The sequence below is a fragment of the Pinus tabuliformis genome, chromosome J (assembly GCF_031772625.1).
Source record: "Pinus tabuliformis cultivar Carrire ecotype Pingquan chromosome J, CPIR1, whole genome shotgun sequence".
NCBI classification, from domain to species: Eukaryota; Viridiplantae; Streptophyta; class Pinopsida; order Pinales; family Pinaceae; genus Pinus; species Pinus tabuliformis.
Genome location: NC_142295.1, coordinates 1,464,156,795 through 1,464,184,453, shown reverse-complemented (window position 1 = coordinate 1,464,184,453; position 27,659 = coordinate 1,464,156,795). Strand labels below are relative to the sequence as shown.

General features: G+C 39.2%; 1 protein-coding gene across 3 annotated transcripts in view; it reads right to left on the bottom strand.

Annotated features, from left to right (window-relative positions):
* Window positions 1–27,659, bottom strand: part of LOC149232887 (uncharacterized) — a 398,827-nt gene that overhangs the window by 230,322 nt on the left and 140,846 nt on the right. For all 3 annotated transcript variants that reach the window (XM_089379541.1, XM_089379542.1, XM_089379543.1), the window contains 4 exons: window positions 25,038–25,241; window positions 24,701–24,905; window positions 24,463–24,620; window positions 24,204–24,328 (listed from right to left, as the gene is read on the bottom strand). In XM_089379541.1, the coding sequence (XP_089235667.1) occupies window positions 24,204–24,328; window positions 24,463–24,620; window positions 24,701–24,905; window positions 25,038–25,241 (692 nt within the window). The remainder of the gene's footprint in view (window positions 1–24,203; window positions 24,329–24,462; window positions 24,621–24,700; window positions 24,906–25,037; window positions 25,242–27,659) is intronic.

Below are 27,659 nucleotides of genomic sequence, written 5' to 3'. Positions count from 1 at the left end.
CTTCAGTTGGACTGTTCACAAAGTGGACCCTGCTACCTTAGGAATAAGATACCTAGTACTTCATAAATTAAACACAAATAATGACTATTCGGTGCCAAAAACATCAAGTTTGACTGTGATTTATTATATAGGTTAATGGAATATTGTTCTGAGAGTTGTTCCTCACTGCCACAGTGAAACTAATTGCAAGAGTAAACCATATCACCATGGTTGCACTAAGCATACTTAGTCTGTACCAGTGGATAGTGATAATTGTGAAATTTTCAGATACATAGACAGATTACTCAATCGGTGCGTGAATAGTAGGGGAAATTATATTGGCAATCAATAACATGGCACATCATTGATGTCACTGAAATACGAGATAATTATGATTCAGAAGAAGAAATGAAGATGAAATTGTCCTAACTACTGACCACTTTTAAATAACACATTAAATCCAACAAGACAGGGCACACACAGACCTATGAGAAGACTTTGGCATGGATTGGTAATATATTAAAGTTCTTTATCGATTTAAACATATTTAGTCAAGGTTTGAAATTCTTCTATGACAACTATTCTTACAACAAAAGTTGAATTATACAACTTAGAAAATATAATATAAGAATCTTGATTGATTAAGTTAGAGGTCTTCTACTGTTAGGATATTCCGACACATAGGAAATAGTTAAGTATAACTTGGTCTAGTATAGAGTTAGGTAAAGTGTGTTTCTTTACTATGTAATTTTGTAACTTACAATCCGACGGTCACGATATGTTCTAGACATGAAGTGATCCGACGGTTCATTCTCTCCTCGGTATTACCGACACTTGATCCGTGGCTTAACACCCAATTGGTCCATGATCTCTATTTAAAGACCATGGAGGGTCATTTGTAGGGTAACCGTTCATGAGAGAAGCTTATGTAAATTTTCATTCTTTTATTAATAAATTGCCTGAAGTGGCCGCGTTGGCTCAGGCCATGGACTGTTTCCCTCTTTGAGGGTTTTAACCACGTCAACAATACTGGTGTATTGATCTGTGATCTGTTTGTGAGCGGTGTCCTTTGGTGTTCTGTCTGAGGAACTTACCCTGTAAATTCCTACATCTACAATGGTTCTCATTGGTGATAACTGAAAGCAAAAAGATAACTCAGCTCCTTCAATTAGTACAGATACATATACATGGAGGAGTGCAAATAATATTTAAGCAAAGACACCCATTTACGGTTGGGAAAACCAAAATATGTTGGATTATGGAAGAAAAATCCTACATTGTAATATGCTCTTGATAAGGGAGTCAATAGAATGTTACTAAGGGTACTAGGAACTATAACCAAAAAATTGGAAAAGTTGTATGTGAAATTAAGTCTTGTCAAGATAATGTATTGTGGTCAGGGAGACAATGAATATGTGATAGTCTGTATTAGCAGCCTTATGAGAAGAGCATTTTTGAATAAAAAATTTCAAAGTATAAATATTGGAGATGCCAAGATAGTAGTTGCTTTCAAAAGACTGCTACAGAATTCCAGAAGAGTCAATTTCCTTTTTGAAAGAAGCAGATTTAGAATTTTTCTCCCAGAAAGTCCTACTTCTAAATTCTTTGTAAGAGATTTAAGCCAGGATACTTTAGGACTGTTCTACTGAAAACTGCAACCCTGCAACCAGAAGAGAAGGATATCTCATATGAACCAGTTTACAAGAAGTGAGAGAAACGAGAAAGATGGTGACAATGGCTTCAATTTGAGTATACCAACAGATTTCAAAGAGTTATTGGTCAATAGTTAAGTTCATGCAACCAGTAATCGAAACAAACAAACATGAAAAGTAGAATAGGGAGATCATAATACTGAATATCCTATTCTTGTTGGTAAAAGAAGGAAGCGCTACCTAACGAGATAAATCCATGATGTCATAATAAGAAGTCTGGGATTCAAACCTACCAAATAAAAGGTTACTGTGAGTCTCCTTCAAAAAGTATATATAGAACATAATATAAACAAATAATAACCAAGGAAATTGGTTGACAAAAAGAGACCCTAGGAAGATATGAACAAACACATGTGTAAAGCATATAGTGAATAAGGGGTATATATGCGGGACAAGGAAAAATATCACCGCAAATGGTGGTTAATGTATAAATTAATCACAAAAATAAGAAGGTATGGAGACCAATTACAGACTATCAAATTGAAAATTTGTGATAAGATCAGTATTTTAAGTACCAAGAGACTAGAAAAACACAGAGACACATAAAGGGAATGCAGAAATGATGAAGAAACCAATGTCGTACACAGAAATGAACAAGGGTAAAATGGACCTAAGCTAGAAACAGGACCGAAAACAAGATGTCCCTCAAGTGGGATTGAGTGGACCTTAAAAAGGGCGAAGAAATCCTTGATTGGGGCATCAATTTTAAGTATAAAATAGCCCCAGAGAAACCACCAAAAAAAAAAAAAAACCTTGTGGGATTAGAACTCAATATTGAGGTTTCATTAGAACCTTCACAAATTGGATGACTATTGAACCAAAAATGCCTATAACATGGTGAATCGTAATGAAGCCACCATATAAACTAGGAATCTTGATAAGAATTATGCAGGCAATTTAATAAAGTGGCAAAAATACGAAGATGAAAATTGTTGAATGGCGCAGACCAAACTAGAAAATCCAAGGGAGTGCGTAAAAAGGAACTAGCGGATAAGGTGTAAATTCCTTATTTATGTTCTCACACTTCTATCAGTTTTGGAAAGGGATGGAAATAAGTAGCAGAACCATAAGAATCCACTTGACCAAGTCCACTTGGAAACGAAACTAGGAAAATATAATCATGGAGGTGGCTGAGGTAGTAGATTGTATTATATATACACATGAGTGATAGATGCTTATTTGATACAATGGAATCAAAATAACAACATTAGATAAAATGACGTGAGTAGTGAATTCACTATTACTGCCTTTTTGAAAAACAATATGAAAGGAGAAGTAGCAATTTCATATGTTGAAAGTTGCATTCAACAGTGCCCATGTCATTGGGTATAGTTACGAATAAATATACGAGAAGGATCTACAGTAATTGTTATGATGCTATGTCGAAGTTACTGACTTAGTTTGGACGCATGTGAATCGTTTCATTTGGGTGCAGGTAAAATTCATGAAGCACGTGTGTTAATTTTAGGTATGTTCTATGCTTAGAGCAATTTACTTCAATTTTTCCATTTAGATCAATATCAATTCCAGATTAGCAATCACATTTAGCATGATAGTAAAATGCAGATAGAACATAAACATAAATCGCAGAAAACAAGCCAAAACAAGAGGACACAAGATGTGGCGCCAGCCAGGGACAAACCCCAATGTGGGGAAACCCTTGATCAATTCTTCTTATATGTTCTTCAATAATTCAGCAGAGAGAGAGATAGTACATATACATCAAAAGTCAACATTTTGACTTGTCATAATAAGAGCAGAGATCTTCTCTAAGAAGATGACACATGAGGTAGCTGATCCGAACTCAGGTGAAGGCAAATTGCTTCAACTGATCCTCCAAGGTGATTCCATCACCATGCCGCACCCATCACGATGATGCACCCCATCATCATGCTGCACCTCATCATCATGCTGCACTCGTCACTGTGTTGCACCCAATCATTGAGCTACTCTCATCACACTATGTTGCACCCATCATGCTTATGCTACACTTCATCACTTTGCCCATCATGCTACATCGATCATGTTGCAGCATTCATCATCATACGATCATGTTGCAGCATTCATCATCATACTGTTGCATCCTACTAGTTGCACTATGTTGTACCCTTCATGCTCTCAATGCATACTACAGTACATCATCATCATGTTGTTGCAATATAATGCTACTTCCATTTAAACTATGTTGTACCCAACATACCTATGCTATATTCAGCATGTTGCATCTATCATTACTGTCCATCTATTGACACCTCCTTAGATCATGATCATCTGAACCCTCAAATGCCCATAAGAGATATATGACTGTGGTGTTATGGCCTGCGGCCTCACACACAGTTTTCCTGAAGCACAATGATACCCCAACAGGTTGATCCAATGCTTCTTTTGACTCGACCACCTAAGAAGGAACAGACGCTTAACTTAGGCTACTTTGCTGCGGCTAGGGACAACAAATATAAGCCCTTCCAAACTGCATATTTAGGGTCCCTTTTATAGTGAATAGATTACTGCTTATCAGCCCTTCTATACTGCAAATAGGGCTTCATCATAACTGCAAATCAGGGCACATCAAACAGTAGATTAGAATGTTGTGTTAGAACTCCTTTATACCAGTGTGAAGTTGTCCCTCTTAGACTGCTAGAGATGGCCAAATCTTGTCATTTTATGCGGCTAGGGTAAGACAATAGTCCTCCCATTAGGATTGCAGCTAGCTGGGCATAGAAACCTTCTACTTGACTGTGGCTAGATCTTTCTGCTAGGGCAGTGTTAAGGCTTCTTCATTAGGGCAACGCTAGGGCTTCATTAGGGCAGCGTTAGAGCTTCATTAGGGCATCATTAGAAACCCATCTTCATGACTGCGTTAAGCCTTCATCTTCATGCCAATGTTAGGGGCTAGGGCATCTTCTTTAGGGCGGCATAGATCCTTCTTTCCCATGGCAACATCTAGGGCAGCGCTGAGCGTATATTCTTAGGATCTCTCCTCCCACCAAAACCCAAAGACAAGTGGAGAGGAAGAGATCACAAGAAGAGTGTGTGTCCAAATGACTAGTAAGCCACCTCTTTTTATACCAAAACATTGAGCACAAGTGGGGGAAATTTGGTTCCTGGCCGACCTTGATGAATTGTCCCATAACACAAATAAATTCATATCTCCATTAATACATGTCAGAATCAGATGATCTTTAGATCAATCCTCCTCTTCTCGACAAGAGGAATCCAAGAAAAATACCAACTGCCATGAATAAGTAGACCCACATGGAGTTTGGCCCTAGTTGCCAATTTTAACAACATGTTTAGCGGGTATAAAAATGTGCTAGAAAAAGAGCACGAAATGAATATACGTGTATAGGTGCCTGGGAATTGGGCCAACGCACAAAATCAAATGAAGTGTAAACACTTGATACTGAAGTAACAGTGGTAGGAATGAATGACAGGAGGCATCTCCTTTCTGTCTTTAGACAAGATGGAATTTCCTCTAATAGTACGAAGGATTCAGCAGAATATTAAAACCGCTCAAAACCGACAGAAAACCTATGTAGACAGAAAGAGAACATACAGGGAATTCAAAATTTGGATCATGTTATTGAGGGTAAAACCAAGAAAAAAAAGTACCTTAAGAAAGGGAACCTGTCCAAAGTTAGCACCACAATTTTGTGGGTTTTTTGAAATCTTGAACAGAATTAGTATAGGGGCCTATCACCTGCCTTTATCAGCCATATTAAAATTCATAATGTTTTCATGTATTTTTATTAAAGTAATATATTCAAGATATTTATCATGTGGATGATTGGACCTTGATGCAGGTGGAACCCGAAGAAAAAAATTTCTACCAGAGCCACTCTGTATATTAGATCGAGAAGAGATTTTGCTCTAGAGTTGGGTCATCGCTTGGGTTAAAGTGCAAAGGAGACACTTCATACTTGAGTAGACTGTTGGGGAGCCTAAAGGTAAAATGAAAGACGTTTAACTGACATTGTTCGAGAAGGATGAAAATGAATAAGAAACACCAAGGATTGTGTTATTTTTAAGAGGGGGAAAATGTAATAACCCTCCATCTCTATATATTCTGTTTCTAGAGTGAACTATTTTTTTAGATTGATTGGCTAGGAAGCAATGGTGGATTTGACTCAAATAAACAATAGAGTATGATGATGTAATAATAAATTCTATTGATGAAAAGGACAAGACTGGAGATGTACTTGGGAAAGGAACCCTTGAGTTATAGAGATCATTACCCAAATCCAGAAATTGATGTGGACAGATAAGATCAAGATAAACTTCCCTAAAAACACTCCTAGAATCCCTAAAATGCAAAAGATGGAAGGCATCAGCTAAGCAGAGCATTTGCAACAGACTCAGTTGTCCCGAGTGACATAAGTCGATCCTTCCAGAAGCGACAAAAGAAGGGTTGACGCAGAGGGATTGTGTCATCAGTCCGGGCCAGAGAGAGGCCAACGCAGAGGCTGAGGAGGGCAGAGAGAGGCTCACACAGAGCCACGCAGAGACTAGGAGGGTTGACACAGTTGGTTGAGGGAGTTGTTTTGCCAGTGTCGGGATTGCGCAGAGCCTAGAGGCTCAATCCTTCAGTTGTTGGGGCATAGGAAGCTGTGGGCAGTTTGCGGGAGCGAAGCTGGTGGGGTACTATGGTCAGAACAATACCTAACAGGGCAAAACCAAGGTAGAGGGAGTTGCTACTGAGGCGGATTTCTAGCCAAGGAATCCGGATCAGTATTGCAGGTGCACAGAAGAACGGATAGGTGCAACTTGACGATTGGTAGGAGGATTTCCAGAAGGGAAATCGGGACTCAGAGGGAGTCTAGCAGAGAACTTACAGGCGAGAAGTAGAGAGACGCAGCAAGAGTCGAAAGGAGAACTTCCATAGGGAAGTAGAGAGACTCGGACGAGTCAACAGAAGAGCAGAGCGATGGTCGTGAATGGACTGAGAGATCAAGGCAAGCTAGACGGGGCATCCAACTTTGTGGTTTGGAAGGCCAGGATCTTGTCCATTCTAGATAGACATCGCATCAAGGGCTTCGCCTTGAGAGTAATGGCTATCCCAATTGACCCGGTAGCTAATGAGAAGTACGAGGAGGCAATGGCCAAGGCCAAATGCATCATCCTTTATGGGCTCAAGGATCATGTCGTCCAACATATTTCCGAGAAAGAAACGGCAAAAGGACATGTGGGACACCTTGAAGACGTTGTACCAGCATACTTCCGTGCAAAGGAAGATGTTACTTGAGAATCAGCTACGGTCATACCAGATGCAGAAGGGGGAGCAGATAGATCACTTCCTCGGTCGGTTGAAGGAGATCCGGGACCAACTAACTTCCATAAGGGCCACACCGGATGAAGAGATGATGGTAAGGACCGCACTTAACGCAGTCTCCGAGGAGTGGGAGACATTTGTCCAGAGTATACTGGGCAAGGCGGATCTTCCAGATTGGGAAGAATTGTGGGCGGCTCTTCGTCAAGAGGAGATCAGGCGGTTGAGCAAGGCAGGAAGTAGCAGCAAAGGAGTCTGAATCAAGAAGGAAGAGGAAGAGGATGCAGCTCTGGCATCTGCAAGAAAGTAAGAGAAAAGGAAGAAGAAGGACCTCTCCAAGGTCAAGTGCTTCCACTGTGGGGAACTGGGTCATTATGCGAACTAGTGTCCGAGGAAGAAGAACAATGGAGAGGCTTCTAACTCTAAGGCAGCGCCAGCAAAGGCGGAGAAGGAAGTCGAGGAGGATGACGATTGTGCCATGAGTGCTCATGTACCTCTAAAGAAGAGGTGGGGAGACATCAAGCTGTAGTCAGGAAGACTACAGGCGATGAGGGGCAGGATCCTTGAGGTACCCAACCTCTTGGATTATACCTGGCTATGGGAGCCTCAAAGAGAGAGTAGTAGGACTAGCGGATGCCGGTAGAGACGGATGCAGATGAAGCGGCAAAGAGTGCTAGAGTGTTGGAGTCCCCGGGCAACGGGAGACTAGCAGGCTGCAACAGTGTGAGAGGCACGGAGAGTGTTGCACCAGTGCAAGATGGCATAAAGAGGTGTGCAATGGTGCGAGATGCAGGGAGTTGTTGTAGCAGCGCAGAGGTCAGTAGAGGGAGCACTTGTTAGCGGTAGAGGGAGCTTCAGCATCGGGAGCATTTCTAGCTTGACAGGGATGTCAAAAGTTGGGTGGATCAGTTACTTACTTCTCAGTAACTGAGTTGCAGCGTAGTAGCAGTATGCAGTAGCACGATGCAGCATGATGAGAAGGGGATGCAGTGCAGATGCAGTGTTGGGAGGATGGACCAACAACAGCACAGATGCAGAGGGAGTTGTCGTACGGATGCAGCAGTGGTAGTGGCAGGGCCATGGGCAGCAGTACAAGATGCAGCAATGCAGAGGATGTTGGGCGAGGAGGCCTAGCATCAGCACAGGTACCAGTGTCGGATAATCAGTGTGATGCTCAGTGAGGAGTATTACTAGAGCACAGTCCTTGCTAAGAGGGAGTGTTGATTTGGGGTAGCATCGGATGTGCTCTAGCCATGAAAATTGGTGGAGAGGCTAAAGCACATGAGATCTCCAAGACCCAGAAATGGTTTGGACAGATTGTACCCGGTTTGGGAGATATTAAAATAATTAATATTTTTAATGGAGTTCCTAAGTCTAAACTTAGGAAAAATAAAATATTAATGGGTATTAATATAAAACTGAGTTAAAAGGTTCCAAAAGTCATGGATCAAGCCAAATCTAATCTTAGCCGTTGATTAGATATTTTATCTCGATCGTTGAAGTACCAACAAGAAAAGTATATGAGGAGGCTTGAGGGTCAGTTGGAGAATACACCAAAGTGATCAGTCATTCATTTTGCTAGAGCAGGGTTGCTAAGCAAAGTTAAATCAGTGATCAGCAATGAGGGGCAGTGATAACAAGGCAAAGAGGCAAGGACAATACTAGGAAACCAGCACAAAAGCGGAGAGAGCGAGAGCAACAGTCAGTCCAGGCTACGCATAGCCCAGAGAGACTGTGTCATCCACACAGAGGGCAGAGGGAGTGACGCGGAGGATCCCAGACGCTGCGCAGTGCGTCAGAAGGCTGATGCAGAGGATCTGGGGCTGACACAGGTCAGCAGGAGGTTGACACAGTGACTAGAAGGGCCAACGCTGAGCTTCAGTTATGCCGAAGAGGGCTTCTAAATACCTGTTTCCAGATATAGAGGTATTGCTGCCGTATATTTTTCTCTGTTGGGTGAGCCAGTTTAGGCACCCAGTTGTACTCAAATAAACTGCATAATAATATAACCCTCTGAATAGCTGCATCAGTTTTCCCGCATTGGGTTTTTCCAGGGACATTTGTCCAAAAACAAAGGTGTCACTTGTGTGCTTGTTTTCTTTCAGTTGATGATCTGTAGATGTTGATACTGTACTTGTGTTTATTTTTAGTATTTACATGGTAAATAACTTGTTAAGTAATTAAACAAGTAGGTGAAAAAACCAAATAGTACAAGAAGAATTTCTGATGGGTTAGACTTACAAATTCCAACAGTGGGAAAAAGCCAAACATGAGCTCTACCCCTATCATTATGGCCATCACCCTGGTTTCTAGGGCTCCTATGAGTGTCTCTTGCATCATTAAGGAACCCATGAATGTCCCAACCCCTGGTGGGCAATGAATTGCCCCACCTTAAGCGGGTAATCACTATTAAATCTTACACACCATGCTCTCATCCCCTCGAGCCCTGAGCAGTTAAATGAAGAAAAATCAATAAAAGGCAAAAGGAAAATGAAGAAGGGTGGCTACCAAGGTATGAGCCTCCCTCATCATAGTTACCCTCGTACCATGGCATGTGGCTTGGAGCCTCCCCTATTGCCCTCACTCTATTCCATCACTAATTCACATGACACCTGCCATTTAATGGATGAACAACGGACCTGTCATTCCCTTAGAGGTTAAAACCACCTAATAACGTCCTTCATTAAGAAGCCCAATTTGGAAAGGAAAGCCACTATGAAGTGTCCACTTCTGCCCTTGATTAGCAAGTTTATTTACTCAATTGCACTAATTAATCACTTTATTTGAAGGTGAGGAAACAAATTGGATCTTATACAGGATTGCAAGTGGGTTTTCATTTGGACTTAGTCTCCCTATACGAGATCCAAGCCCTCCAGAGGATTACCATGGCACTTGTAGGGTGAGCATTGAGAGCCATGGGCCTCCAGCCACGTAGAGCATTGATCGCCACACCATGGGCTTCTTCAGCACCACCACTTGCTTGTTCATGCCCCAATTACACAGAGTTGATGATGCACTTGGACCACGTTGCCTAGTCGGCTACACATTGCACCTGACACTTGGCCCAGAGGAGGTTGTGTCTTTCCTAGGGAGACATTGGACAGCATGTGTCACCTTCTAGCCCTTATTGATGGAGCATCGACTTGATTTTGAACCACCAGGAAACACATGAGACCATTGTTTGTGCCCCAAAGCCACTTGGGAGCACCACATGATGTTTTGCTTGGAAATCAAGTGGCCACCCCCTGGATCATCATTCATGGAGCCCTCTTCTTCATCATGGCACTTTGAGGACTCCACTAGGCCTTCCAACGACCCTTCTACACCATTGTTTCATCATTTTTGCTAGCTTTGGATGGCTTATCTTTCACTTTATGAGCTATTTGGCAGACTTGTCACAAAAGACATGTTATTTTTGCAGATTAAAATAATATTAGGGGCATTTTAGGCTAATTTGAATTAGAGGCTTATATAAATAGAGTTAATCCTCATTTATTTGGATCATCATCATTACTACTTGGATATCTCTTCTTGAGAATTTCGCACTTTCTCTTGGTTATATATTGGAATTTGGAGATCTCTTGATGCATTTCGATATCTTTGGAGCTGAAATTTTGTTCTTTCTTGGGGCCATCTTCTTGATCTTGGATTTGTATATATCTCTTGTTGTCTTGTAATGTTAATTTTAGGTATGTTCTATGCTTAGAGCAATTTATTTCAATTTTCACAGTTAGCTCAATATCTACTCCAGATTAGCAATCACATCAGCATTAAAGTAAACTACAGATAGAACATAAACATAAATCGCAGAAGACAAGCCAAGACAAGAGGACACAAGATGTGGCTAGCCAGGGACAAACCCCAATGTGGGGAAACCCTTGATCAATTCTTCTTATATGTTCTTCAATAGTTCAACAGAGAGAGAGAGAGAGAGAGATAGTACATTTACAACAGAAGTCAACATTTTGACTTATCTAAATAAGAGCATAGACCATCTCTAAGAAGATGATACATGAGATCAGTTGAAGACATGCTGATTCAACTGATTCTCCAAGGTGACTCCTTCACCTATCATTGCGCTGCATCTCTTCATCATGTTGCACCTCACCGTGCTGCACCATGCTGCACCCATCATCATAATGCTGGACCTCATGACCATGCTGTACACATCATACTGCTGCACTGCTGTCCCATGTGCCATTGTTGCACCATGCTAGCCACTGTTGTCCAATGTTGCATACTGTTGTCCCACTATTAGTGACATATCCATTCTATGTTAGCTTGCTGTCATATTGCTTTTGTTGTTGTCCCATCATAGTATGCTAATATCCCATCATAGTATGTTGTTGTCCCGTCAATGTCATTGTTGTCCCATCATAGTATGTTGCTGTCCCATCAATGTCATTGCTGCCCCATCAAGTATGTTGTTGTCCCATCAATGTCATTACTATCCCATCATAGTATGCTGATGTCCCATCACTGTCATTGCTGTCCCAATTGCTATTGCAGCACCATGTCTAGCTGCTGTCCCAATTATTAGCATTGCTGTCATGGGCATGTTTGAGTCCTCAAACTCTCATGTTGTCCCTATTTTGAGGGTCACCTACAGCCCACCTTTTCAGCCGTATTAGGCCTGCATCTAGGGCACCATAGGTTAGCAATAGGGCGCCCTTTAGACTGCGTTAGGGCTGCATTAGACAGCGTTTAGGACTGCGTTTAGGGCTTCTCTTAGACTGCTTCTAGGGCTGCATTTTGGACAGCATTTAGGGCTGCTCTTAGACTGCGTCTAGGGCTACCTTTTGGACAACGTTAGGGCCTCTCTTAGACTGCATCTAGGGCTGCCTTTTGGACAACGTTAGGGCCTCTCTTAGCTGTGATAAGATTCCTCCAAGACTGCGGCTAGGGCATGCTTCCTTGACAGCGTTTTTGACTTCTTCTTTGACAGCGTCTAGGGCTAGGGCATCTCCTCTAGGGAAGCTCCCTTAGTCTTCTTTCCTCCAACGTCTAGGGCTTCCACTCCTAGATTTCCCTTCCACTAAAACCCAAGACAAGTGGAGAGAAATCAAGATAGAAGTGTGTGTGAGAAATGACTCTCAAGTCATCTCCTTTTATACTAAAACGTTGAGCACTTGTGGGGTTTATTTGGTTGCTGGCCGACCTTTACGAATTGTCTTATAACACAAATAAATTCATATATCCATGAATATTTATCAGAATCGGATGATCTTTAGATCAATCCTACACCTCTCGATGAGAGGGATCCAAGAAAAAATATCAACTACCATAAATAAGATGACCCACATGGAGTTTGTCCCTAGTTGCCAATTTAACATGTAAGTAATCTTGTTGAAGATTTTTGCATGAAAAAATTTTAGTGTGTGGAAATTTTGTAGGTATCTCTTTCTTTTGTGCCCTAATTATTGAATATCACTGTAAAGTATTGTTAGATTGCAAATTTGTGCATGTTACTCATTGCTAACAAGTAGATGAATGTTAATAGTGGAGTAAAACTTGTTTTTCTTCCATGAAAATCCATAAATCTTGGGTGGGTAAATGCTAGAGAGTGCTTGCTAGGGCGTCATTTTCTAGCCTCCTTAAAAAGCATTTCAGCCAAATTTTGAATCACATAGACTCCATAGCCCAACGACAAGGCACTGATCTGAGTGAATTTGGTGATCACCCCTTCTTCCCTTCAATTTTTCCCCTAGAATGTGTTTTGCCTCCAAACCTAGATGGCTTAGCTAGGGCTTCTTGCGAAATTCATTAGAGGGACTATTTTTCAAATCTGCTTGGATAGGCTATTGGGTTGGTGTCTCCTCTAGTGATCCTCCAAGTTTCACGCAATTCCCACAGTTCATTCGCAAGAAATCTCAATCCCTAGCTATAACTTTGAAACCCATCTTGAACGTTTAGATGTGTTGGCTTCGTTGAGGGTTTGTGCATGTAGTATTCGATGGAATAAATCATTCAAACCCTTTCCCTCATCCCAACTTGACCTAGAGAGCACTCTGGAGAGAGTCTTCTCCCACGGTTATACATAAACCATAGGTCTCATGTGGTCCCTTTCTAGGTTTCTCAAGGATAGCTAGAGCTTATTTAGAAGCACATAAGCATCATACAAAGCTTCTAGAGTATTCCTAAATATATCTGGAGCTCTAACCTTAGGCCTCCTTGCCATCATTGGATATCATTAACCCTAGGTCTAGGTCTGCTCATATGTTTGTCTTGGAAAACCTATTTGCTTCTCCTGAATCCTTGAACCTTAATTTGAGCCTCTCCTTTGAGTGGGCCTTGGAAATCACAATATACCTAGTCATTGATTCCATCATTAAGAGTGATTTCCCTCATTTCGAGACTTCTCCCATCTGTGAAAGTCTGTAAAGAGCGGGGGACACTGACTAAGGTGGCAGTGGGTCTTTGTCCCATTGTTATCAATTGGTCTAGTAGTTGTCCCTTAGGTACTCCTCCCAGGACCCCTCCTAGATTGTGTGGAAACATGCATCACAACAGAAATATAAACATTATGAGGATATGCATTATAAGGAAGTAATAAAAAAAGACGAATAAATTTCTCGTTTCAGGGACCATAGTGAAAAATTACTTGCATAAGTCAAGAAGGCTAAGGTCACAAAGAAGGAACTCAAGAAGTACCTATCAGAAGAAGAAGAGGAAAATTTATGCTTAAAGATCCTTAATCAAAGGTTATTAAAACAAATCAAAAATTTAAAAGATGAGGAGAAGGACGCCAAGAATAAAGTAACCAATACAGAAAGCAATGAAATTTCACGTATCAAGAATCACAATCAAAAGCTACTCGCACAAATCAAGAAACTTAAAAATGATAAGAAATCATTAGAGAACGAATTAGAAGAACTTATCAAAAAAGAAGCATCAAAGCCTTTGGAAGTAACACTCCAAGTTGAACAAAAGGGAACAAACAATGATCTGGAGAGTATCACGATTCAAACAAATCTAAATCAAGTTGAAGTGAAGACATTATCAGATGTTGTAGTTCAAACGACGAAAATTTGAAGTGAAGATCCAACGATTAACCAAGCGACTTCTGTACATAAAGGAAATCAGATACCTCAAATAAATCAAGAAATTGCCGCAAACAAGATAAGAGAAAATCAAAACACAGGAACTCTTTATTGACACCCAAAACATCAAAGCAGACATCTCAACCAATCTACATATCCATATCATTCAGACCAAAAACAACTGATTTATGTTCCAAAGAATATCGATGTCACCATATTCAGTGTTATGATAACAATTTATCCCAAGTTTCCAGTAATCGCAAGATTCCAAAGAAGATTAATTTGGGATGGTTAGATCATTTCATAGTATGACAATTATGTACCATACTCAGAAGTTCATATCGCCTTGTATCGTTGAAAAGGTCGAATATGAGAATTTTAAAAGACGAGAAGACATTACTAGACTGAAAATGATATCAAGCATTGCCATCAATGAGCTTTGAGGATAAAGATTTTCTAAAGGGGAAGACAATGTTATGAATATAAATAATTAATAATTAAGAGTTAATAATGATTAGTTACTAGTATATTGAAAAGGGATGTCTCTAAGGACATGACTATTCGTGTGTAGGGCATAAATTTTACCAACAACATGCCAATTAAAATTTAACCTAAATTTACCAAATTTAATTGCAAATACATACCTGGATATCCTATTTGAAGTTGATTTCGGGTTGTCATTGCTCCCAATCTACTCCTGCTACCAAATTGATCGATTCCTCCTAGCCTATCTAGGATCAACCTATCTGGTTCCCAGATCCTGAAGACTTTGAAATTGAGGTCGTCTAGCCCCCGTGCCCAAAACCCCAAAAACAGTGCTCAAATCTTGATTTCTCAATTAATTCCACCCTCAGAATTCCCCCTTTCACAGTGGCTCTTCCTCTATTTCTTTCCCTTATGTTTTCACCAAAAAATCTACCCTTTCATGCTCCCTTGTTCCATATTCTGAATTTTCCTCCCCCCACTGACACCGTTATGAATGGCCTTTAAAGTGTTCTGAGGCGGTCACCAACCCCCTTGCCTTTGATATTAGTGGACCTAGCTTTAGCAGAAACAACCAAGTACGTAGAGGTACTTACACATATTCAAGAGATTTTTTAACGCACTAGCTTGAGCTATTATAATCTATTTGTTCATTAATATCCTGGTGATTTGTTTACATCAGCGTTTTTTATTGCATAACATACGTTATAGATCCTTTTAGCTTGTATAGTATATGTATTATCATTTCCCATTTTTGTTTGCATAATAATTATTATATATTATAATTTTTTTATTTTTAGTTTGTATAATAATTAATATATATGTGTCTTTTATTTTTTGTTTATATATATATATGTTATAATTCTTTTATTTTGTATATTATATTTGCATTTCCCTTGCTATTTGTATAATACATTGTCTTTACCCTTTATGTTGTACAATTTTATATATTATGATGGTGGTAAATACATTAAGTACCTTACTCTATTATATATGTATATACATTGAATTTTCAATAATTAATTCGTTCGTCCTTTACTTGAATTTTTTTCTAATAAGTTAGTATGTATCCTATTGCAGTGCATGTGATGCATGCATATGTAGCTATAATATGCATGCCTCATATTCATGCTAATATTTCTATGCTACCCATAATTTGAGATGGGTTGTTACATTGTGGAAGGGCACCCTACCTAGTATATAAGCAAGGCCCTCATTTGTATCATATATCATATCATATCTTTTGTACATTCTTTATATAAATATACTACTTGTCTTATAATGCATATTTACATATTCCCAACATTCTGAATATTCCACTGTGTATACGAAACTTGTTCGTTACATGCCCCCAACTTATCCTTGTACTTCACAAACTTCCCTTTCACTAGAGGCTTAGTGAGAATATTTGCCAGTTGCTCCTCTATGGAAATGTATTGCAATCTCACAACACCTCTTTGAACTCTATCTCTGATGAAGTGATATCTAATCTAGATGTGCTTGGACCGATCATGAAACATAGGATTCTCAAATCGCTTGATGCAACTCTAATTGCCACAGTGAATCACAATTGGCCCCATCTTTAAACCAAATAATCCAGCAAGTATCTTGCAAAGACATACTGCCTCACAACTCACAATACATGTTGCCATATACTCTAACTTTGCTAAACTAAGTGTCGTCAATTGTTGCTTCTTACTGTACCACAAGATAATGGTTGATCCCAAATTGAAACACCATCAATGTTAGTTTTCAGTAGCAGCGGAGAAGTCTTCTAGTCTTTATGGTGTCTATGAGGCTAAGGAACACATTTTCTCCAACACGCAAAAAAGTTTTCACAAGAAACACCTCAATTAGATTAATTAGCCAATTATTAATTATTTTCCTAAGTCTAACTTAGGAAATTTGGTTAATTAAATTAGATTAATTGAGGCAAATTGATTTTGCTCTAAAGACTTCCAGAAAAGTCACTTGATGGGGTCAAGGTAATCTAAGCCATTGATTGTGATTAGATCGTGGTCGTTGTTTGCCCAACAAGAGATTATAGGAGCAAGTCGATGGGGCTTTGGAGAACACACAGCAGAGATACTCAATGGTGTGATTTACAGTAAGAGAAAGGGCACAGAGGAAGACACCAAAAGTGGGGTTTCAACAGAGAATTTGGGAAAAGATTTCTAGAGAAATTCTCCACAGATTTTCCAGTCATTCCAAGGAGGAAAAGAGGTCGAATCATTCTGCAAGAAGGAGGCCGAATCAAATAATGTGCACTGCCAATTTACCTAGCACAAGTTGCAAAGCCTACAGATCAATTTCCAGTACCAAAATTAGCAACTTGAGGGTGTACAAGTGGTCTCGAAGCAATGCAAGAGGCAATATACTAGCAAAAACGAGTTTCTAGAGGCTGGTCAAATTTCCCAGAGCCAACAGTGCGCATTTCCAATGACCAGTGTGAGTAGCAAGAGGAGGTGTGAATAAGCAGAGGGAGGCCGAAATAATTTTGCACAAGGAAACTTACATTTACAAATTGATTTGCCAATGGAGAAAATTGTATGTCGAAGCTTTGCCAGTGAAAGGCCAGCAGTTTTTTGTATTTCTCAATTTTGTTGAATATTTATTAATAATATAAACCCTCATATACAGACTGGTTTTCCCCACATCAGGGCTTTTCCAAGGACTATTGTCCAAAATCTTAGTGTCAATAATTTGTGTGTGTGCATTATTTCTCAGTTCCTATATTTATTTCTGAAGATTGCAGTAGTGAATTAATCGTTATTTGTCGAATTAATTTGTAAAGACAAATAAAATGCATAAGTTAGAAAATTAAATTTCCAGTTGCAATTAAGGAAATTTCACATGGTATCAGAGCATATCTAAGCACAGAGGGTTTGCAAGAGTAAATCAGCGAAGGGTACATGAAGAGAAAGTCGAGGGTTTTAACCAAGTTTCAATTCTTTAGTAATTTCTCCAGTTTATTTGAGTTTCGCGCATTTCTAGAGATGGCCACAACAGGATTAAGAGATCAGGACAGGTCAAATGGAGCCTCCAACTTTGGCAATTGGAAAGCCAGGATGTCATTCCATTTGGATGAGTATGGACTAAAGGAGTATGCAAAAAATGTGATTGTCGTACTAACAGATCCACAGCAGTTGGCTTCCTATAAAAAGGAGAATGCCAAAACAAAGAGGATGATCCTTGATGGATTCAAGGACCACATTGTTAAACCTATCGCAGAGAAAGGCACAGTGAAGGACTTGTGGGACGCAATAGTAAAAATGTACCAGGATCCTTCAGAAAATAGGAAGATGATTCTCAAAGAGAGGCTGAGGACAATCAAACAGCATAAGGGTGAAGACGTGACTTCCTACTGTTAGTTTTGTAGCATCGAAAAGGTGTTCTAGTCTCGACTTTGGTCAGAGAGGCTAAGGAACACAAGATCTCCAAAACCCAGAAATTGTTTCACGAAAAAACACCTGGAGATGACTCAATTAAGTTAATTGATCAATAATTAAATATTTCCTAAGTCTAACTTAGGAAAAGTGATTAATTAAAAATAATTGATTGAGAAAGGTGAGAATTCTCTAGAAACTCACACGGATCGAGTTAGAGATTATCTTAGTCGTTGATGGGGATCTAATCATGGTCGTCGGTTCACCACCGAGAGATTATATGAGCAACTCGATGGATAGATGGAGGAGGCACAAGAGAGGTCGAGTTCCTTGGAAAATCAAGCTATCCAGCAGCAACAATTGAGCCAAAAAGGACACAGAGATAGAGAGGGAGCAAAGACGATGATTTTGAAGGATTTTCCACTTCTGGAGAGGCAACAGAAGTAAGTTCGAGTTATTCCACTAGAGGTTGCACAAGCAACTTCAGTGTGGCAGTTCGATTCGGCTAAGTAGGGGGTCAATTCAATAGCCAGAGGCCGAGATAATTTTCCAGAGGGCTAGAGGAATGCTTCTAGTAGCAGCAATAGGCAGAACGACTTGATTAGAGGCAGATTCAAGCTGTGCATGTGAGGGTTTGTGCAAGCAGTGCACAGGGTCTGCGCAAGGGTTCTTGAGGGCCAGATTTCTTGAAGCAGGTTGTGCCGAAATTGCTAGTGGAGAGAGAAAATTCTCCCTAATAATTTTGGCCAAATTATTCGCTGAGGATTGTCAGTGTTGGGGATCCCTTCCAGTAGGGCTTGGTTTCATAACTTGTCTTGATTAGACAAGAGGCTAACTTAAGTTTTAGGGTTCTATCCTTTTGCCCTAATCCACAAGCATTTGATAATCAACTTAAGAGGGGCATTCATCTTGACTCCAATAAGCACTAGTGAAGATAAGGCATTAGCCCTATATCCAACAAACCACATTTTTTACAAAATTCAAGTTCCTATCACTTTATTCATTTCTATTATTCAAAAATCCATAGAAATAAAAAATAAAAAATAAAAAAAATGTCTAAAAGATAAAAATACCAAAAAATATTCATCTTTTAAGGTTGATGGCTTAGGATTTATGCCATTTTGCATCATCCAAAAGCCCAAATACAAGTCAACCCTCTTGGGTATAGTTTAAAATGCACTAACATTTGTTGTTGAGGGTTTTTGAAGGCCTTCTCAAATCTCAAATTAATCTACAGCCATATTCTTCAAGGATTTGTAAAACCCTAGGCCTAGGGTTTCAAGGGAAAAAGGTGAAATTAACGCTTGTAACCCTATCTTCACTTATAATTTGCTTTAAGTGCTTCTTTATTTTATTTAGATATGATTGCAGCCTCTTATAGTGTTGGAAAGGGTTTATTTTTCATTGGGAGATAATCCGGGCCTGACCCTAGGGGAATTTGCCCTCTTATTTATGCAAAACATACTTTAGATTGTTGTAGCATCACTTTTAATTGCATAAATCTATTGTTGGGACTGTTATTTCACTTATATTTCATTGCCCAAGCTTAAGCACCCATGGATTCTTGATCCTAATATGTTTCCACACTCTCGGGTTACTTGAAAAGCACTCCAAATTTGTGTTTTCCATGTTTATTAATCATTCTACAGGTGCTAAAGATAGTCCATATTCAGATCATATAATCAAGAGAAAATCAAAGGACAATCGTCTCACTTGGCATATGCACCTCTACCTCACTCTTGAACATCAAAGCTAACATTTTGGTCATGTATTTCATTCATTTTCAAGTATAAGTTTGTATTTTTTGCATTATTTATTTGAATATTATATTTAGTACTTGCATCTAATTTAATCCTAATTTCATCATACTTATGGTTCTAAGTTGCAGGAAATGTTGGAGAAGGGTCTGTTTCCGGCTGGAAACGAAACAGAAACGAGGAAACTCATACCGTACGGCCTAGAAACTCGTTTCTGGCCGTACTAGCCTATTTCTTGAGCAGAAAACGTGGCCTGCACGGCTAGAAACGCGTTTCCAGGCCGTACAGTGGAGTTTCCTCTTCTAACTTGACTTTTTCTTGTATTTTTTTTTTATTTTTTCGCTTCTAATTTTTTGTTGGATGACTAAAATATCTTCTGGATGCTTCTAGATGCCTCTCAAGTTATAAGAAAGAGGATTTTTTGAGTGGGGCAGCCTAATGTTCAAGCCTATGGCCCTAGTGTTGATATGCAGTTCATGGTAATGTTAAATTCCTAAAGTAAAAGGATGAAAATGAAAAATAAAGGAGAATGTCACTTTTACTTAAATTTTTAACATTACCATGAAATGACTTAGGATGTTTGAGAGTGGTTTTTCCCTCATTGGATTTCATATGGAGAAAGTAGAATTTTAGAGCTCACTCAAAATCCAGCAGACTTATCTGTTTTTCAGGATTTCAGGATTGGGGGGATTGCAATGTTTCCATTGGATTTTTGTCATGTACTAGGGTATGGAACTTGTATTTAATCAAGAGAACCAAGCCCTCTATGCAGGGGAGACTCCCAATAATCAAGAGCACGTAGGGTACTAGGGTATGGAACTTGTATTTAATCAAGAGCACTAAGGTCATTCGACTATGTAGGAGGAGACTCCCAATCAAGCACGAGACAAGAAATTAGAAATTTCTCGTGGCTGATTTTGGATATTGCTATTACATTATGTGATCATTCATGAGTAAATGTGATGTAAATTTAGAAACTTATAGTTTATGCATTGACAATTGACAATTTAATCATAATGTAATAAATTAGAATGTATCATATATGCTTTATGATTGCACATATTTCTTAAATGTCCTAATATATATATATATATATATATATATATATATATATATATCGCGTTTCCTCTTTTCCAAAATTTGGGGGGGTCACGTTTCGTACCGGTGCATGTTTCGGAAACTCGTACCCGTTTCGCCGTTTCGTGCAACTTAGTAATATGGTTTCTAGGCATCGATCTACTAAATTGTTGGTGAAGACATTAGATATTTGGGGTACCCCTTGTGGCTTTGTAGGAATTGGCCTAAAGTGAGAGAAGATCATGCTGCGGTGATAGTGGGCATATCTACTACATTACCAACCACCAGAGGGAAGTCAACAAAGGCATCAAACCAAACACCATGAAAATGAACTAAAAGAACAAGTCATGACTGTCCACCCACAGGGAACTAGGATACACTTTTACACTTCATTCCACATGACCTTATAGGGCCACAAACTGCACACATCTAGGCTTACAAATGGTATGGTCAAAAGTTTTGTGGTACCCTTGCTGAAAGAAGGGTAACAAGACCTGATGATTCATGACATACATAAACCTCTATACATGTACAACCCATAACATCTGTAAACTTCCCCAAGTTTAGGTTCAGAATTGTAATGGTTTCCAACAACAAAGGAAGCACAAACTAAAGAACTGACTAGTCAATACAAACTATTGTTCTTGACATAAAGAGACCTAACGAGAAAGAACAAACAAATAGACATTATCTATGAACCTTCTAGACTATCAAGATATGGAATTGTTACTCAAAAGTGAAATAGAAACCAAACATGAGAAAAAAATGTGAAAATTTCTAACACGAAATTCTATTGTAGTAACTGATTTATTTCTCCTACTTATTTTCCGCAACAAGTTATTTACAAAACCATTCAGTAAACATCAAAATAAATTCTACTGCAGTTGTCACATAATAGCATATAGAAAATAGCAGTGATATACAAGCACAAGAATCAATCACATCAACACAGTTAATTTTGGACAATAGTCCCCGGAAAAACCCAATGTGGGAAAACCAGTGCAGCAGATGATGGTTTATTTATTATTCTTCGGCAACAATCTCTTTACAAGGAACGATTTCACAAAATATAGACACCTCTAAGAGAAACACCTGAGACAATTTTTCTCCTTGCTCTGGATAAATTTTGACACTCCAGAGACCCTCCAGCCTTCACTGCATCACTTCTGCATGAGGACTGCGTCCCTTGCTGCGTTGTCTCTCTTCTGATCTTCCCTCTGCGCTATCCCTCTGATGCTCTACGTCACCTCCTCCTCAATCTCTGACTGATGTTGATACCCTCACCTTCCTTCACCCTGCAACTCTGCTTCTAAAAACGAACTCCTCCTTGAGAATCGATTTCCCTCGGGTTACTAAATATTTTCCCGGTGTGTCTCCAAATGACTCTCAAGTCTTCTCTTATACTTTTCCTATTGATGAATCAACGGCTGAGATTAAGTCCCTAATCAACGGCTAAGATTAAATTAGACTTCCTCGTCACTTAGAAGCTTCTCACCCATATTTTTATTAATACCCATTAATATTTTTATTTTCCTAAGTTTAGACTTAGGAACCTCATTAAAAATATTAATTATTTTAATAAAACACAATCCGGGTGGAATTTCACCAAACGATTCTAGGTCTTGGAGATCTCATGTGTTCTAGCCCCTCCACAAAATTTTGGAGCTAGAGCACATTCGATGCTACCCAAAATCAACACTCCCTCTTAGCGAGGAATGTGCTCTAGCAATACTTCCAAACAGAAGTATCACACTGATCCATGGCATCGGTCCTTTGTGCTACTGATGCTTGGCCTGTTGCCCTTCATCCACTACACTGTTGCAACCTGTACTGCTGCCCATGACACTACCATTGCCACTGCTGCATCTGTACTATAGCTCTCTCTCAATATGTTGCATCATGTTGCCCATAGCACTGCCATTACTAATTGTTGCATTGCAACTCAGTTGCTGAGAAGTAAGCAACTGAAAAAGTCACCCAAAAGCTGACATGTTGGTCAGTCTAAATACCCCGTGATGTTGAAGCTACCTCTGCTGCTAATTTGTGCTAACCCTCTGATGCTATTACGCTGTTGATGTATCTGCTTTGTGCCTCCTGCACTGCTCAACACTCTACTACGCTGCTTCAGACTTTGACACTCTAGCTCAGCCACTGTCGCTCCAACATCCCTCACGCCAACTGACTCTCGTCATTCCGCTACTGTCATTAAGGGCTCCCATAGCCGTATGTGATCCAAGAATTTGGGCACCTCAAGGATCTTGCCCCAGCATTATGCTCTCGACTCATTGCAGATTCTCTAATCCTGTTGCCTAATCTCAGCTTTGATACCATGTGAAAATTTCTAACACAAAATTCTACTGCAGTAATTGAATAATTTCTCCTACTTATTTTCCACAATAAGTTATTTACAAAACCCTTCAGTAAACATCAAAATAAATTCTACTGCAGTTGTCACATAATAGCATAGAGAACTTAATAGTGATATACAAGCACAAGAATCAATCACATCAACACAATTAATTTTGGACAATAGTCCCCGGAAAAACCCAATGCGGGAAAACTGGTGCAACAAATGAGGGTTTATTTATTATTCTTCAACAACAATCTCTTTACAAGGAACGATTTTACAGAATATAGAGACACCTCTAAGAGAAACACCTAAGACAATTTTTCTCCTTACTCTAGAGAAATTTTGACACCACGAAGACCCTCCAACCTTCACTGCGTCACCTCTGCATCACCTCTGTGTGAGGCCTGCGTGAGGATTGCGTCCCTTGTTGCGTTGTCTCTCAAATCTTCCCTTTGCGTTGTCCCTCTGATGCTCTGTGTCACGTCCTCCTCAGTGTCTGACTGATGTTGATACCCTCCTCTTTCTTCACCCTGCAATTCTCCCTCTGAAATCGAACTCCTCCTCCTTGAAAATCAATTTCCCTCGGGTTACTGAGTATTTGCCCAGTGTGTCTCCAAATGACTCTCAAGTCTTCTCCTATACTTTTCCTATTAATGAATCAACGACCGAGATTAAGTCTCTAATCAATGGCTAAGATTAAATTAGACTTAATCCTTGTCACTTAGAAGCTTCTCACCCATATTTTTATTAATACTCATTAATATTTTGATTTTCCTAAGTTTAGATTTAGGAACCTCATTAAAAATATTAATTATTTTAATAGAACACAATCTGGGTGGAATTTCACCAAACGATTTCTGGGTCTTGGAGATCTCATGCATTCTAGCCTCTCCACAAAATTTCGGAGCTAGAGCACATCCAATTACCCAAAATCAACAAAAAATAACATAAGATACAATCTAAACCACATACTGTCTTATTATAGAACATAAATTCAGAAAATCAGAAACAAACTGATCCATGTTCAGTAAAAATCACTTTAAAAGAAGAACAATGGTTTCCAGAAGCACAGGCAGAAAAATACTGTCCAGAACACAAGAAAATGGTTAAAAGCTCTTTCAAGACACATATGTTCAAGGAAGAAATGACATACGTTATGCGCCTATGCATTGCCTCATCAAGATCTAAAGGTCGGTTAGTGGCCAGCATTATTATTCCTTCGTATCGCTCCATCTCTGTCAAAAGTGTGTTAAGCAATCTATCCCCACCACGTTCTCTCTGGAAAACAATGCATGCATAAGGTTGTTGATTGAAACTTGAAAGTATCATGTGTTAAAAATCATAGAATATCAGACATAACATGGCAATCATAAACAGCTGAGAATGATTTCATTTGACATCTGTAATTCTACCTGTGCAAAAATAGCCTCGCATTCATCAAAAAAAATAATTGCATCATTCATATCCGCATCTCGAAAGAGTCCACGGAGGTCAGCACAGTAGTCATCACCTCTACTTCCTCCACAAACTGACTGAAGTGAATGAAAATCAACAAGAAGAACACGTTTTCCTGACCAAAGAAAGCAAATGTTAAATAATTGCCATGATATCTTTCTGGTTTCATAATAAGTAGTCTCAAATAAGTTGCACCTAGATGATGAGCCACAGCATTGACTGTCATCGTCTTTCCAGTTCCTGATGGTCCACAAAGAAGTATAACAAGTCCTGCTCCATAGGTCATAATATCTTCAAGACCAGCTCTCTTTCTATATTTCCTAAAATTGGCGAAATTATCTACAGTTTTCAACAGCATTTCCTTTTGCTCGTCTGGAAGCACAACCCGATCCATAGACACCTGCTCAATTCAGGCAAGGTAATAATTTAGCTGCATAAAATTGTTCAAAACACATGAATGAAATCTAGAAAAGGGATATTACAGAGACTACAAGTAAATGCACAGGTTGAAGGAATTTGATACCATTTATACCTTTGGCTTGTACAGATGACTTCCTTCAACAAGCTCATTCATTTCAGTATCAAGACCTACAATCCAATCCAGTATACGGCGATCTAGTTCTACCTGCTGATCCATCAAGTCCCCACCTCCCCGAAAATATGTAACCGTTCTCAACTTAATCAGACCTCTAGCAACAATTTTGCTGGACTTGTAGAAGTGTGTACGAGCCAGAACCTAAACAAAAGCATAAATACAACTATGAGACATGGCATAACAGTCCACGTACAGGAAATGGAAAAAATAATGCAATGAGAATTTTGCAATATAGTACTGTGCAAGCACTCTAGATTCTGTACTCTGTGATCTGAGATTTGAAAATATTAGTCCTTTACAAACATGAATTTATCTTCTTTTCAATTTTCTTCATATGGCAAATAAAAGTGCCTTTCACTGAATTTAAAAAACAAAATGAATGCTGGGTTTGGCCCAGGGGAATGTAGTCAGGAACTCTGCACAGAATCTCTCCTAAAATCCAAGGTCGACAAAATTCTCCTAAAATCCAAGGGCAATATCCTCAGTGATGTGCCATTGTTTGCAGAAATTATGCTAGCCATTGAAGGAAGCAATGGCCTCTCTACAGTAAACACTGGAACTAGTATGAAGACTCAACAGCCAGTCATTGGGCAGCACAAGAAGTAATAGTCTAATCAATCTGCCACTGCTATATGCTCTCACTATGCAAAATAGGTTGAAAGAAGCATATCATCAATCTAATATATCTGAAGGAAAAATATAAGGCACGTTGTCTAGTGGCAATCAATGTTATTGTTAATTTGGCAGTTCAAGGATAAAATTCCCTCTTTTGGACAGCCTTCCTCATCCGGAGAAGACCCTCTTTTCCCTTGGAAGAATTTAATTTGGTCAAGGAAAAATATTTTCTTTAATATAAAAACCCACATGTGCACAAAATTTCCAGGTCAGCCTAAAGAACAAATTCAGTCTCCAAGGAAGCATATATATACAAGACAAGTCAACCTCATTTGGCATCACATCAACTCATCCATTCTTCTCCCTTTCCTCTTGTGATTGGTTCGTGCATCTGAAATTGCAGGTCTCTCTCTCACCCATGCAAAGGAAAGGAAGGACAATCTGAAATCTGTGTTGACTTTTTCTACTGGGACAGTTTGACCACCACTGACCGCCTTTGACTTGGCATTTTGACTTGCATAATTCTGATTTTGGGAGGCGGAATTCTTTGGCACAGAGATTGAAGTGTTCTGGGCAGCTTGAATACAGTTGACCACAGACTTTTGACTGCAGGAAATCTGATTTTGACCATGGACTTTCTCTCTTGTTTGACCATGGATTTTGGGACTGTTTTGACTGATCTTTGACCAGCTTGGAAGGCCGCATTCACTGGCAGTTTGACTGAGGCTTTTGGAGGACTTTTGACCGTTGACTTGAGGACTGGTTAGGGCATCACTTGCTGCTGTTCACTGTTGTTGAGTTTGACCAGATTCAACTTGGAACAGATTTGACTATTGGCTCATCATTTGGATATTGGCTGGATGATTTTGTTGGATAGTCAAAGGATTGACTTTGACTCTTGATTGATGAATTGAAACTTTGGCTCTTGATTGATGAATTGAAACATTGTCCTCTCTCTGCTGAAAATTTTATGACAATCTAATAAGAAGAAGAATTTGATAGGGTTTTCCCACTTGTGGATCTTTTTTCCTGGTCTTTGACCAAATTAGGTGTCTCTTGTTAGTGTTGTTGATTGTCTTCTACTGTCATTGCATTTACTGTTTTATCTACAATTTTTATTTATCATGGGAAGATTAATTGATTGCTAATTGAAGAAAAGAATTCGGCTAAAGTGATTGTAACAACATAGAACAGTGGAAAATTAACATGGTATCAGAGCTAAGGTGAAGAAGAGCCAAAGGAGACAAAAGACGAGCAATCATCATTGGAAGAATGTTATGAACTTAAATTCATAACAATTAATTAAAATATTAAAATATTATTTAAATAGATAAATTATTAATTCTAATCAATTAATTAACAAGTAATTAGCTAAATGAAGAGACATTAGTCCCCAAGGGACATGTCTCTCTGATTAGGCATGGCCAGTCAACTCCTATTTAAGGAGCACCGTCTCAGCCTTGTAATCATCATTTGAATTTTATCAATTAATATATATATTACATTCAGAATTCAATTGGTGTATTTTAACAGTCAAATAGCAATTTAGAAATTTATTTCTAACAGTGGTATCAGAGTCTACCCGACTTGGTCAGGGATTCAGAGAAGTTGGGTGACAAATCAAACTTTGTCGCTTGGAATATCAGGTTGGAAGTGACATTGGATGAAAATGATGTCTTGGAATATGTGAAAGGAAAAGTTCCGATACCTATGGAAAATGTTCTTGCTGCTGCCAAATCCAAGTAAAAAAAGGTGAGCTCAAAGCCAAGAAAATTCTCATTGATGGTTTGCAAGATCATTTACTTGTTTATGTTGGAAGCTTGAAGAAGTATAAGGATATCTATAACAGTGTTACAAGAAACCCCCCCGCGGATCAAAATGTTATGCAACCAGTGCACAAAATAGAAGCAAAGATAACGCAACAACTTCAAAATCAACCTCTTC